Here is a 14,065-nt window from a genome sequence, read left to right on the forward strand (position 1 = left end):
AACACAGCAATAGGCCAAGCCCTGAATGATATAGAACATGGAAGCGTGTCAGTTTAACATCCAACAACTCAAACCCTGAATCTCTGCAACCCATTCAACTGTACAAAGAACATTAAACACCATGGCATCAATTGCTCCTCTTCAAGCCATCTTTACACACAGGTCATCACCATCAGCATTTGCAGCTAGTCCCATTCATGCACCATCATCAGTAGCTGGTTCAACAGTCATTCCATGGAAGAACAAGAATGAGATAATTAAAAAGAGAAGATCTTCAACTGTGGTTGCGGCTGTTGGAGATGTATCCGCTAATGGCACCACCTACCTTATTGCCGGCGCTGCTGCAGTGGCCCTCCTTGGAACTGCCTTCCCTCTCCTATTTTCTCGCAAGGACTTGTAATTACATTTTCCCTCCCATTGCTTTTTATTTTATTTTTATTTTATTTTAATTTTTATATAATTCGATGGCCCCAATGAGAGAATAAAGATTTGATCTCTGAATATATCCGTTACATAAACAACAGAAAGTGCGTAGTTTAGCTACAAGGTTTCCCCTCTCATTGTTTTAGTTTTTGCCCTTTTCTCTTATGATGTTAGTTTTTGAATTGATTTCATAAAAATTGCCATTAAGATACTTGTTGGTTGTTGCTCAAAAACAATAAAGATGAAAGCAAAACTAAGATAATATGTTTTTAAGAGTAGAGCAAATGTTGAACAACCTAACCTACCACTCTGCTGGGCTTTGCTAAGCTTCATCCTATTTTATGTAGTTTACTGTTTTTGTGTGGGATGATTTGTTTGTTTGTTTTATTTTCATTTTGTGTTTGCTTGCCAATGCTCATCACAGGTGTCCAGAATGCGATGGAGCGGGTTTTGTTAGGAAGTCAGGGGTGACCTTGCGGGCAAATGCAGCACGAAAGGACCAAGCTCAAATCGTGTGTGCTCGCTGCAATGGTCTTGGCAAGCTCAACCAAGTTGACAAATAGATGTCCGATGTAACTTCCTTTTTGCTTTGCAATAATTATATTATGATCATACTTCCGTCTTCAATTATTCTGAAGCTATGAGATTATGAGGTCCCTTTTAACATGGTTAGATCTCCAACATATTACATGTATGCCAAGTGTAATTTACACAGTATATATTTGCCAGTATCTAAGGCATGCTAGTCTTTGGTTATTATTTGAATCCGTGGTAAATAAGTGAACAAATTCTCATTTTCGAAAATTGACAAACAAGTCAATGTTGTGGCACAATGCCTCATATTACTAGAGTATAGTTATTTTCATCAAATTATGCTACCAACAAAAGGACGTTGGTTATTTGTGAGGAAGCCTTTCCCTATTGGTGTAGTTAATAGTTATTAGGAAAACAATACCACGATTAACGATTGGACTGAGCTTGTCCAAGTCATTACAACTTTATTCTTATTAAGTGTTTTAAGTCTGCATAAGACAAGGAAGCACATTTAACTTTAACAAATCTGATTGTAGTCAAAATGCACCAGAATTTTCCCTTCACCTTAAATATTAAATACAATTAATTAGGGACTAGGGTATGGGCTTTTCTCTTGCATGCTATGAGTATGACTCGGCTGTAAAACCAAAGTGACCAAGTATAAGCACTATGCCACTATCTATAACAAGCACAGCTTGAGTGCTAAAACTGAAACAAATTGTAAACCCCGGAAAGAATTAGCCCCGTTTCTCTAAGCCTGTTCTTTTACATCCCGAAAAAACTTTGTTAAATTCATGAATTTGGAATCCCTCCTACCACTAATTTTTTTGCACTAATTTCATGAATGTCATCTTTATCACCACTAACCAGTTCTCTCAATTGTTTCGAAATTAATGTGCACGTACAATCATGTACACCTGAAAGCTAAAGAATTGTACAATACAAAAGGCTCCTAGTTTGGAAGCTACTAAATTTCAGAGCTCAGAAAAGTGAGAACACAATATACAAAATATGCATGCATATCCACATGGTATAATTGCATGTTCAATCCAAAAGTCATGCATAAACTCAAATTCATAGCTCCACCACATAACCATCACAATTGGAATTCACGGTATACAAATTATATCCTTTGTAACAAACCCAGATTTACTGAGCCAGCAAGTGGTACCAGAGTTAGGCTAAACTGTTAACATTTTCTTTCCTACATAAACAGCATCCAAAAGCAACCAATTTTACAACTGTTAACTCAATTTCAATTCCGACAGCAAAATTTGGCCTTCACAACTTTTTGTGACACCCACTTCAGAACTAAAAAAATTCTCATACCAAAAAAAAAAAAAAAAAAAAAAACGATTGCCCAAAACTTCAAATCCAAATACTCAGCAAAAATTACGTACAAAACTAAAAATCCTATAAAAAAAACAAATACCCAGATGGGAATTATGATTCAAAGTGAAGAGCTTTGATTGCCAGAGGTCAGAGAACACGCCAGAGTTGAGCGGTGGTGCAGATTCCTGAGATGGATTTGGCTTCTTGATTGAACACGAAGACTTGAAAGCCTCTATTTGGGATTGGCATTTCACATAGTCCCCCTTGTTTCTTCCAAGCATTTCTGTAATGCCTCAACATCGCAGGGTGACATTATCTTCTTCACCGTGTTGCTCTCTGCCTTCTGATCCATTGCTTGCCCTGCCCTTCCCTTTCGTTTGTGTAGAAATTTTGACAAATAACTGAAATAAGGTTTTACATTTTTTTTTTTTAAATTTTTTGATTTAAAATTACATTTTAAATTTTTTTATTTATATTTTTTATAATTACAATATTGCATTTCAAATCTACCCCTTTTTAAACTTCAAATTTAAATCTGCACTAAAAAAATAAAATTAATTTCAATCATAAAATCATTTACATTGATGTAACCCTTCAATTTTTGAAATTTCAATTCCAACTCCATACTTAAAAAAAAAAAAAAAAAATCAAACAATAATAATGTCATTTACTTTATTGTTGTTAAAATTAGACTTTATATTCTATTCCTGACAACAACATTTATGAATTATAATTAACTCTTTTTTTTTTTTTAAAGAAAAATATTTATAATTAACTCAATTAGTAAAATTTTGGATTAAAAAAAAAAAAAAAAAAAACTAGTAAAATATCTTCTAGGTTGAACATTATTATAACTTTGAGTTACACAATATCGTTTATTTAAGCATTTTCTTGAACGATGTATGCAAAATTTGTTAAGGTCAAATAATCCTATTTAGAATTTAAAGGCAAAAAATGAATGAAATTAAATGTGTATTTAAAGGATAATTAGCTGTTTAGGGGAAATGAATGGAATTTCATAAGGGAATATCTATTTCATTCTATAACCAACTAAATATACCATCCACTTCTGGAAGGAATATACTAGTTTCTTAATTGAGATTTTTTATAATTTTTTGAATTTATTTGTGTGTGTATATATATAATTATTTATTTCTATTATTTCTTTTATAAAATTTTAAAAATACTTGTTATTTCATGAATAATACTGTAGGGGCACAATTCTAGTGGCCCAATCCTTGTTGGTCAAGTCTTGGTCCAAAAAGTTCCACACAATAAATTTTTTTGTAGAGTATGGGCTAAAGAACTTGGTTTCAGTTAATTTAAATGGTTTGTTACATGGGTTAAGAAAATACAGAAAGAAGAACGAAAAAGATGGACGTGAAAAGAGATCCTTCTTAAGTGATCAGGCTCAAAACTTCATTCCTAGGCATATATTAATACAGTAAAATTTCTCTTCTGTGTTCCTCCTCTCCTCTTTTTTTTTCGTGTCCCTCTCTTGGGGGACTTTTACATATTATATAAGTCCTCTCCTATCATCTGGGCTTTACACTTGTTGATCATCCAAACTCCTACTTGAGCACCTGTCCCATCAGACACCCTTATCAATTTTTTGTGAGTTGCAGTGGCCAAGGTAGCACTGTTCAGAGGTCTTCTCTTCATTAATGCGGCTAGGAGAGTAGTTCTGATGCATTTAATGTGGTGGTGGCAACCTCTGCTGAGATATTTTGGGTTTTCTTCCTTTTTACGTATTTGGGGGATGGACTACAGTGGCTTGGCCACACCTTTGATCTGGATTTTGCAGTGTTCGAGGAGGAATTACTCCTCGGACATGTTTTCTTTGCTCTAGTGGGCCTAAATAAGGATTGCTTGGGCCACGATGTCTCCTCGGAAGAACTGGTCCTCGGACGGGCCTAGGGTCCAGCCAACTTATTATTCTGGGCCGGTCCCCACAAATACTAACTCTCAAACTTTCTCCAATATTAAAAAAAAAAAAAAAAAAACTCTCAAACACACTTGAGGAAATTCTAACTGCAAATAAATAATAAAATAAAATAAAAACCTTTTTTTTTATAGGAGAAAATAATTATAAAAAAAAAAAAAACTTTGAGGAAATACACACTATGTTTCATCGTGTACCATTCTTTTATAAATATCCATTCCACTTTGTTATAAGCTTCCAATGTTGGGCAAATAGTGATGTAAAAATAAATAGGGTTAAAAAATGTGTACATTAAATGAATAGAATTTTGTACATTCTTTAAAAAATGTGTAAGTTGAATACACACAATTAATTGAGTATATTTTTTGAAAAATTATGTACTTTTTTTTTAAAAAAACTACTGTGTATGTTAAATATGTGTACATTATTTATAAAGTGTGTATTTTGAATGTACTTAATTGTGTACATTTTTTTGAAAAATGTGTACATTAAATATAAACAATTGGGTATATTATTAAAAAAATTGTGTACGTTGAATATAAAAAATTTTATAAAATTTTTGAAAAATGTGTATATTTTTTTGTACTAAATAGTGTACATTCTTTAAAAATATATATACATTAAATGTACAAAATGTGTATGTTGAATGTACACAATTGTGGAAAGCTGGCCTAATAACAAAATTACAATTTTTGTGGACTTTGAAGATAGAAATTTCATTGAAATAAAGCTCCCTATTACAACTATGTTAATAATAGTTATGCTTGGTTTGTTTCGGAGATGATATTTTTTAGAAAATAAATTATTATTTTTTAAATATTTTCTCTAAAACTATTTAATTTTTCTATATTTGGTAACAACTTTAAATGAGTTAAAAAATAATTTCGTAACTTTCCTTATTTAGCTTGTTAGGTAAGATAGAGTTGTTTTCTAAAAAAATTAGTGGAAAATAATTTTAAAAAATAAGCCATATTTTTTATCTTGACTAAAGATAATTTTTCTATGACTTATTTTTTTTGACACTACCAAATATTAGAAAATGTAAAAAACTATTTTTATACACTGTTTTCATCTAAACAAGTTAAAAAAAGAAAAAAAAGAAAAAAGAAAGAAAATAAATCCTTTTAATTCATGAATGGTCAAAAGGCAACATTTAAAGGCCTGTTAGCGTGCTGAGGAAGAGCCCCGCTGGCCCATTAACGAGCATACTCCATCTTGATAGGCTCAGAACTAGGGATGGCAATTTTTCCCCGCCCCGCTTGACCCGTCCCTCTCCGCTTCGCTCCGTGCGGGTTTTCCCCACCCCGCAAAGGTGGTGGGGCGGGGATGGGGTGAGATTTTAGACCCACACCATGGGGCGGGGCGGGGATGGGTTTACACTTTTTAGACCCACCCCACCCCGCCCCGCCCCATCCCCACCCCGCCCTGCATTAATAAGGGTTAAATTGTAATTTTATTGTATCCTAAAACCCTACTATTTAAACAAAAATATCATCAACTTATTTTATTCTACCTAACGTGGCTCTACCTCTTTTTTCTCTCTAGCAAAGTTGGAAATAAAGTACCAATTTTAACTTCTTCTTTTTTTTGTCTTTATTGGAAACAAATTTATATACTATTGAATTGATGATTTCATTCATGATTCATACGGTCTTTCTCAACTTACTTTTCATCATGTACATAATATATATTTTTTTAATGAGTTACGGGTCTGTGGCTCTAAATATGTGTATGTGTAATTGTTTTTGTAATTTTGTGTGGGCATTTGGCTGCTTAACAACACTGTTTCTTTAAGCTTGTTAAAATTTTATTTTATCATGTTATGAGATTTTTGTTGTGATATTGTCTTATTAAACATTTAGATAATATTATTTAGTTTTTGCTAAAAATTAGTTTAATTTGATAGGATAAATTTATTTATAATTTCAAGTATATTTTTATTATTGAAACATGTCATTTTATTTGAAAAAATGGTAATAGTTGTAGGGAAAATTAACAAGAAATAAAGTTTTACGGTGTAGGATGGGGCTTCGCGGGTCTTCGTGGGGCCTTAAGGGACGAGGATGGGGTAAGAAATTTTCCCCATCATGCGGGGCGGGGCAAAAATGGGGTAAGAAAAATCCATGCAGGGCAGGGGCGAAGATCTCATCCTTCGGCCCCGCCCCGCCACATTGCCATCCCTACTCAGAACTAGAAGGAGCGCGATTAGGTAAGGAGCGCCAGTTAAGCCAAATTTTGAAACCCCAAAATTCCCCAAAATCATTAAAACAAATCCAGAACATCTAATTCTCTCTCTTTCTCAATCTCAACACACACTCTCTCTCTCTCTGAAATTTCGAATTTCATTTTTTCTTTGGCTCTCTACTCTGAGACTCGGACTCAGACTCAGACTCTTTCTTTGAGTTCCATGGCTTCTACTTCATCGGGACGACCCGACCGCACAAAGGCATTTAACCCGACCCGTATGGTTCGAGTCGTAGCGAAGATCCGAGGCTTCGCGGACTCCGAGTCATCAACGGCGCTGTGGATCTCCGTGAACAAACCAAACGGAGAGATCTCAGATAGCGTTACAATTTCATTCGGAGACTCCGGAAGGTAAGTCACTCTCTCTGTCTATTCTGATTTTCTTTTGCACTACCAAGCTTTTGTTTGGATTCTGAGAAAAAAAGAGAGTAGAAAATCGTGTAAGGAAGAAGTTAACTTAGTAAGTTAGTATCTGTATATTTCCTGGGAAAATGTAAATTTATTTGAATTTTAGTTATAAATTTTTATGGCAATTGGATACTGTGTTTTTTTCAATTCTTGTTAGGGTTTTGACGAGTGACTGATTTTTATTATAATTAAATATTTAAAACTATACAAGTGCCATAAAATTGATCTTAGATTATTTAGGCTCCGTTTGATTTTGGATTGATAAGCTTTGTTTGGATGCTGAGAAAAAGCAGAAAATGGAGTAAGGAATAAGTTAACTTAGTATCTGTTTGATTGCTGGGAAAATGAAAATTTATTTGAATTACTCTGTTTCTTCAATTCTTGTTAGGGTTTTGAGTGCCATAAAATTTATCTTAGATTATATGGGCTCAATTTGGTTTATCAGAACTATAATTGACAAAGATATGATATTAATTTTGAGTTCTGGATTATAATTTAATCACTAGGATTAGTTTATCAGCACTGTTATATAAGCACCGTTTTATGTTTTCTGATATGATATCCTTTTTTCTTGCAACAAATGGAGGATTAGGATGGTGTTCATGAATTTTTGTGATTGTCTTAGAAACATAAAGAATTTTCATTCCTCTAATGTTTCTTCTTTGAGTACTCAATAAAACAAGTAATAACTTGTTGATTTAGTGGAATAACAGTACTTTCAAACGAAAAAATTCAATTTCTTATTTCTTCTTTCTCTTTCTTGGTTTTTGTTGTAACAAAACCACAGGATTATGGTAGTTAAGTATAGTTTCTTGTCTTCTCTTGCAGTCGTAAAGAGTCCTGTGAAGTCAATTACTGTTATGAGCAAAACGAAGGCAATGATTTGATATTCTCAAGGGAGGTAAAGCCCTTGATTTTTGGGGTTTTTGAAGGATGTAACTCCACTGTTATTGCATGTGGAGCAAGAGGGAGCGGAAAGACTTTTGTAATTCAGGTCGGATTTTAATCATTTTGTTTCTTTTATGTGCCCAAGTTTTCTCTAGCATTAATTAATATATATATATATATATATATATATATACATATAGATTTCTAGGATTTATGTTTGACTTATTATGAACTATTCAATTTTGAAGGGCTCTGATGAGAAACCAGGTTTGGCTACACTAGCCATAGCTGAAATTCTTTCTATGGCTGAGCAAAATGGGAATATGGTTGCTATATCTTTCTACGAGGTTAATCAGGAGCATGTGTATGATCTTTTGGATCCAAAACAGCCAACAGTTTCTATATTGGAAGATAAAGGCAAAATTCAACATAAAGGACTTTCTCAGGCAAGTCATAAGCTGTTTTCCTATTAATATAATTAGATGACTATGTAATGATGTGTTTAATTTAACACTATTTGCAATGCCTCTTTTTTATTTCTCTAGGTTCCCGTGAAATCTGTTACAGAATTTCACAAACTACTTGCCAGCATGTGTGGTTCGCGTAAATCAATTGAAAAAATAGCAAGTGAACTTCCTTGCAGGAGCCATAGGGGTTTAATAATACATCTTGTGTCTCCCAGTAAAAATGATGACATTTGTCTTGTCGGCAAGATGAATTTCGTTGACTTGGCAGGTTTTCTAATGACATCCCAAATTTAGCACGTTGTTGAAATTATAATTTTTATTATTTTTTAACCCTGGCTGATGCTTTACTGCCTTTTGTCAGGGTATGAGGATGCCAGAAGAAAGAGTGCTGATGGCCTTAATCTTGTTGAAAGTACCAAAATTAATCGGTCCATATATGCCATACATAATGTTGTTTATTCACTGAATGCCAACGAGAGCCATGTACCTTACCGGCAAAGCAAGCTTACTCACATGTTAAAAGATTCTTTGGGTGGGCTGAACAGAATTTTAATGATCACTTGCTTGGTAATGCTTTTGATTTTCACCTAATGAAGCAATTTAGTTTATAGCTTTCTGAACTTTTTTTTAAGTACTTCATTTTTTGTGTGTGTAGAACCCATCCTTTTGCCAAGATTCTGTGTACATGGTAAGTTTAGCATCTCGGTCTTGTCTAGGTATCAATCGGGGTGCAGTGGACTCCACAAAGAAAGCCAAATGTTCAACAAGACCAATGGTGCCTTCTTCACATAAGAAGAATTTTCTACCTGGAAGTGTTTCCACTACTGTGAAGAAACGTACAGCTTCAAAAGTGCATCTTTCTGAAAAGAAAGCCAATTGTTTGGCTTGTGCACTGAAAGAAAGGTATGTATAGAAAGTTCAATCTATTTGTTGAAGCACATATATAAGTGTATACAAATACTGAAATACCCAGTTGAAACATTTGTTTATTTTTTCATTTGAAGGAAACTATTTGATGAAGCAATTCATCGGACCACATCTGAGAAGGTATCCAATATTTTGCTTTATTTTGCTTTTTTACTGAATATCAAGTAATCATGATTCTGGTTAGATCATATTTTGTGCAAAGATTAGAAACCTGCAACTTATCTTAATTCACTTTCTAGGAATTGTATCTAATAGGTGTTTGTTAGGGGATGAAAATAATACTTTCTCAATTGTACTATAAGAGATTTGGAAAATTATGAGGCTTAGGTACCTAGATAAAAGATGGTTTTTCATGTTTGTAAAGAAGCCTAATAGGCTTTGTTGCAGGCAAGTTCCTTACCTGACATTGTTTCAACCGTTGAACCTTTGGAGCAGGAAGAGGTAAGGTCCCCTGGAACTTTTTTTTCCAATTATTTTATGGTTTGAATACATGGAAACACTTTCTGACTATAAATATTCTTTATTTTTTTTTTCTAGAATTTTTTTCTGGCTAGTGAGGTTTCTCTTTATGGTAAGGACCATCATGAGCAAGATGCTTCCTATGTCAATGGCCGCACTAATGCCTTATCTTTTGCTGAAGGTTGGTAGCATGTGAATGTGTTTTTTGAATGTGGATTTGCTAGCCATGAAATGTTAATCCATATTAATAATCCTTATTTTTTTTGGGTTCTATTACATTACAGGTGATGGCATGGATAAGGAAAACCAACATTTTTTGGCCAATGAAGGTGTTTCACCACCAATAAGTTCAAGACTACGAGAATTATCAAACCTCAAACTACCCTGTTCTTCAACTTCATCATATGATCAAGTGTTTACTGAAATTGTGGAACCAAAAGCACCAATAATGGAACAAAGTAGGACACTTGATGGAATGAAGGTTAGATCTAATCATTTTTCCAATACACTCTTCATATTCACTTGACTTTCACATTTCAGTTCTCATATATTATTTTGTTGTTGCAGAATTCCCTTGTTCAAGAATATCTTAGGTTTCTAAACACAGCTGACAAGTAAGTTTTTGTATTTAATGCAAATTATTTCCTATTAGTGACTGTTTGTAGTTCTGCTTACATCCAATTTTTTTATTGGAAGTGATGTTTTTTGGATTATGCATAATGTTTGAACTTTCTTCATGAAGCCATTTTTTAATCTATGGCCTTCGGTTTCATTTTCTGTGGTGCGGAGTAATCTTGACAATTATTTCTTAGTAAAATAATGTACTGGCACTCCAGCAGATAATTTTATAAATATTACAAATCTGAAAAATGACATGCATTTTAAGAGGAGTATTTAATTGTGTATTTGAAAGTCATCACAAGCAACCATAGGGAACAACAGCTGCTGATGAATAGATTTAAACCTTTATAATTTCATAGGTAGGTCTGTTAAATATGAGATGCATGAATTGTGATTTTACAATAATTAATTTATGCAATTCTTTTTTCTTTTTCTTTTTTTGAATTTTTGTCACTCAAGATGCTAACCTTTGTATTTTATTTGCTTTCTTCAATTCTCTTTTTTCAACAGGGAAGATTTGAAAAGAGTAAAGGTGAACAGACTCTCCACTTTTGGAATATTCTTATGGTTACCTCCTACCGTATCATTACTTGATTGGCTTTTTTGTTGTTGTTGTTGTGGTGGGAAATAGGGAATAGGAGAGAAGAGAGCTACCTATATTGTTGAACTTCGTGAAGAATCTCCTAAGCCCTTAAAGAGTGTAAGTATTTAGTGGCGTGAAGAGAGTTTCTTTTTCCCCCCCTTTTCAATGAATTAATTCATAGTGGATCCAAGCACACAAGGTTGTTAACTTACATGAATTTTATTAAAAAAAAAAAAAAAATTTAAATGAATGTTTGTTTTACAGCTTGATGATCTAACAAAGGTTGGACTTTCAGCAAAACAGGTAGCTTGCTTCTCCTTCATTTTTCTGTGGAATAAATTCTTTTATCTACATTGTGCCCTTGTTGATATCTTTTGGAGGTGTCTTGTTGATTTTGGAAAATTATTTTGGGTCTGTTGAGTGACATGATCAACTATAATGCATGTAAAAATCCATTTATTCAATTTTCTATTGTGAAATTTATAACTTGAGATATATACTGGCCACTTGCCCCTTTGACTGTGGGTATTTCATTTTCTGTACAGATAAAGGGAATGATGAAAAAGGAGGCTGCGAAGCTTTTTAATTAGACTTTAAATCTGTAGATTTCCTGTATTTTGATTAGGGAATGAAGGTTTCTGTATTTTCATTTTCAATCTGTAGATTTCCTGTATTTTGATTAGGGGCAATATGAAGTTGCCTTCATTTTTTAACTTGATCTTTTTAATGTGATATTGGATTACTTTGGGTTCGAGATTGGTTCTATGTAAATAAAAGATAAGAATTTAAAGAGTTTATTAGTAACTAGACCACTGTTTTAGGTTGTCTTTTAAAGTGGAAAGTTCTAAATGTGCTTTTAAAAAAGTACCCCTCCCTCACTTTTTCGCCAAGGAAAGTATTTTTGAGATCGTTTCTAAATTAAAATTTGTACTTTCAAAACTTAGAATATAGATTATTGGTGTGCTTCTTCAATTATGGTCTGTCATATTTTCGGCCTTTTGCTATTAATCTACTTAAAACTGATATTAATTTTCTTATTTTCTCTTTTACCCAAAATTACATTATTTATATGTGGATTAACATCGAGATTTAAAAAAATTTTAATGAAAGTCTCGCATTGATTGTTGTTCCAGTTGTGGGTGACCGACTGGGATTGTATTTATTGTACTGCTTCTACCTTGGAGGCCTGGCCTACTATTGATTTTTTTATTGATTTTTTTAGGATTCTACCTAGGCTAGAATCTATATAAGAATCTAAAATATGCATTGGTAGATTGTGATTGCATCATTTCATTGAGACCTGTTGAGACAGATTGTGATTGCAACATTTTATGATCTTGTTTATTTAGGCTGCGCGAATCCTTATGTTAAAAAAGACGTGTTTGCATTTGTATGACTAGCTTAATTAAGTTATTTGTTTAAGTATCAGTTGAAGCTTTTATCTAGGAGGAGATTGAAATATGAATTGCTCAAAAATGATAGAGAAGTCTCATTAGTCTTAAAAGCTGATTCACATAAAAATCAATAGATTCCATTGTGATTAAGATTAAAATACAAAACAATAATTCTGATTTATGAGTTCGGAATTATTCAAATATGATAAATTTAATTTAATTCCTTAAAAAAAATTATAAATTTATAATCCATAGACTTTAAATCTCTAAAGTCCTAAAATAGAGTTTTGGAGACTTCGTTTTCTTTATCCAGAGTCTTTAGAATCTCTTTTATGCTGGATATAAATTTATAATCTAGAGACTTAGAACATGTAAAGTCTAAAAAGAGAGTTTTGGATACTTCATTTTTCATATCTAGAGTCTTTAGAATCTCCTTTATGCTGGATATAAATTTATAATCCAGAGACTTTGAGCTTGTAAAGTCCTAAAAGAGAGTTTTGGAGATTTCATTTTCCTTTTTCAAAGTCTTTAGAGTCTCTTTATGTTGGATAGAACTTTTTAATTTAAATAAATTATTTCTAATTTTACACAGTGACGTTGAATAGACTTATAATGTGTTAGAATCTAGACATATGTGGGAAGAATTTAACATTCATTTAATTGAATAGGAGACATCAATATCTAATATTGTATGCACAGGGCCTTCATTGCTCATGGGGTGAAAATTTTGTGAATTACTAAATGTCAAAATAAAAAGATCCGTTAAAAATGTGTCAAAATCAATTATTTTATGTATGAAGCAGTATAGGCATCTTTGATTTTTATTTTTTATTTTGTTTTTAGTTGTTTTGGTTTAAATTGATTTATATCCCGTTAATTAAATTTAATGATTTTAAGTTTAGTTCTCCTAGTTCTTCAGATTTTTTTATAAATTGCGGATGGGTTTGGTTGAGCTTTTCTTGTTTTAAGAAATCTTAAGTAATTTGTAATGGTTTGGTTTAACTTTTCTTATTTTTGAAACACTTACGCTCTGTTTGTTTTGATATAAAATATTTGCAAAGATAAAATATTTTACTGAAAATATTTTCATTTTATCATGTTTGGTTTGTATTCCTGAAAATGTAAAAAAAAAAAAAAAAAGTATATTTTAAAAGAATTTTAACAATCTCACAAAACAATTTTGAGCAAGTCTAGGTCCACCCATAGACAATCCTTGAGGGTGTCAGTGGTTTTTTTGGGAGGAATATCCACAACTAATGTCTACACAAGTTTGAACGGGCTGAGTATAATGTTTTTGGGGTTGGGTTTTCCATTGCATTTCGGTGCTTTTTGTGGGGACACCACTTCATGTAGTTGTTAGTTACTAGTTTTACATGTAATTTCTTCAGTTAAATAAAGACTTTCTACTGTTTTAGCTCAAAAAAAAAAAAAAAAAAAAAAACAATCTCACAAAACCAAACCACCACCACTCCACCACCCAAATCACCACTAGATCGGCACAAACCCACCCACCACCACCTCGACACTCCATTGACCACTCAAATCCACAAAATTGGAGAATGAAAAACAAAAAAAGAGAGGCCAAAGCCGGCCAACCACCCACCATAACCCACAAACCCAGTCCTCAACATGGCCCATAAACCATTCCAGCCACCCAAAAACTCAGCCATCAACGGACCTACAAACATCTTAGCCACCCAAAAATGCAACCACCCACTGCAACTCAAAAACCCAGCCAGCCACCACAACCCATAAAACCAGCCAAAAGGCTCAAATCAATAAATCCATGTCGTGGTAAAAAAAAAAAAAAAAAACTAGATCTGAGAATTGGTGGGTGAGTTGA

At 32.9% G+C, this 14,065-nt stretch overlaps 2 protein-coding genes across 3 annotated transcripts; both read left to right on the top strand.

Annotated features, from left to right (window-relative positions):
- Positions 1 to 1,188, top strand: LOC115952814. The gene is made up of 2 exons (XM_031070100.1): positions 1 to 396; positions 848 to 1,188. The coding sequence occupies exons 1-2, from the start codon at positions 122 to 124 to the stop codon at positions 984 to 986; spliced, it is 414 nt and encodes a 137-aa protein (XP_030925960.1). The 5' UTR covers positions 1 to 121; the 3' UTR covers positions 987 to 1,188.
- Positions 1,189 to 6,359: 5,171 nt separating this feature from the next.
- LOC115952813 (kinesin-like protein KIN-10C) lies at positions 6,360 to 11,635 on the top strand. 2 transcript variants are annotated; one of them, XM_031070098.1, is made up of 15 exons: positions 6,360 to 6,826; positions 7,712 to 7,877; positions 8,020 to 8,217; positions 8,317 to 8,506; positions 8,600 to 8,805; positions 8,894 to 9,141; positions 9,243 to 9,285; positions 9,541 to 9,606; positions 9,703 to 9,805; positions 9,909 to 10,105; positions 10,192 to 10,238; positions 10,756 to 10,777; positions 10,877 to 10,945; positions 11,093 to 11,131; positions 11,374 to 11,635. In XM_031070098.1, the coding sequence occupies exons 1-15, from the start codon at positions 6,639 to 6,641 to the stop codon at positions 11,416 to 11,418; spliced, it is 1,827 nt and encodes a 608-aa protein (XP_030925958.1). In that variant the 5' UTR covers positions 6,360 to 6,638; the 3' UTR covers positions 11,419 to 11,635. The 2 variants fall into 2 exon arrangements, with proteins under 2 accessions (XP_030925958.1, XP_030925959.1); XM_031070099.1 differs by having other exon boundaries at positions 6,361 to 6,826; positions 9,553 to 9,606.
- The last annotated feature ends 2,430 nt before the right edge of the window (positions 11,636 to 14,065 follow it).

This window comes from Quercus lobata, chromosome 7, assembly GCF_001633185.2.
Source record: "Quercus lobata isolate SW786 chromosome 7, ValleyOak3.0 Primary Assembly, whole genome shotgun sequence".
Taxonomy (NCBI): Eukaryota; Viridiplantae; Streptophyta; class Magnoliopsida; order Fagales; family Fagaceae; genus Quercus; species Quercus lobata.

What these genes read in the sequence shown, in the direction of transcription:
- LOC115952814 (XM_031070100.1), top strand. Translation starts at nt 122, where the DNA reads ATGGCATCAATTGCTCCTCTTCAAGCCATCTTTACACACAGGTCATCA. An exon ending in CTATTTTCTCGCAAGGACTT is followed by an intron (nt 397 to 847) that starts GTAATTACATTT and finishes TGCTCATCACAG; the next exon opens with GTGTCCAGAATGCGATGGAG.
- LOC115952813 (XM_031070098.1), top strand. Translation starts at nt 6,639, where the DNA reads ATGGCTTCTACTTCATCGGGACGACCCGACCGCACAAAGGCATTTAAC. An exon ending in GAAAGACTTTTGTAATTCAG is followed by an intron (nt 7,878 to 8,019) that starts GTCGGATTTTAA and finishes TCAATTTTGAAG; the next exon opens with GGCTCTGATGAGAAACCAGG. An exon ending in TGCCTTATCTTTTGCTGAAG is followed by an intron (nt 9,806 to 9,908) that starts GTTGGTAGCATG and finishes ATTACATTACAG; the next exon opens with GTGATGGCATGGATAAGGAA.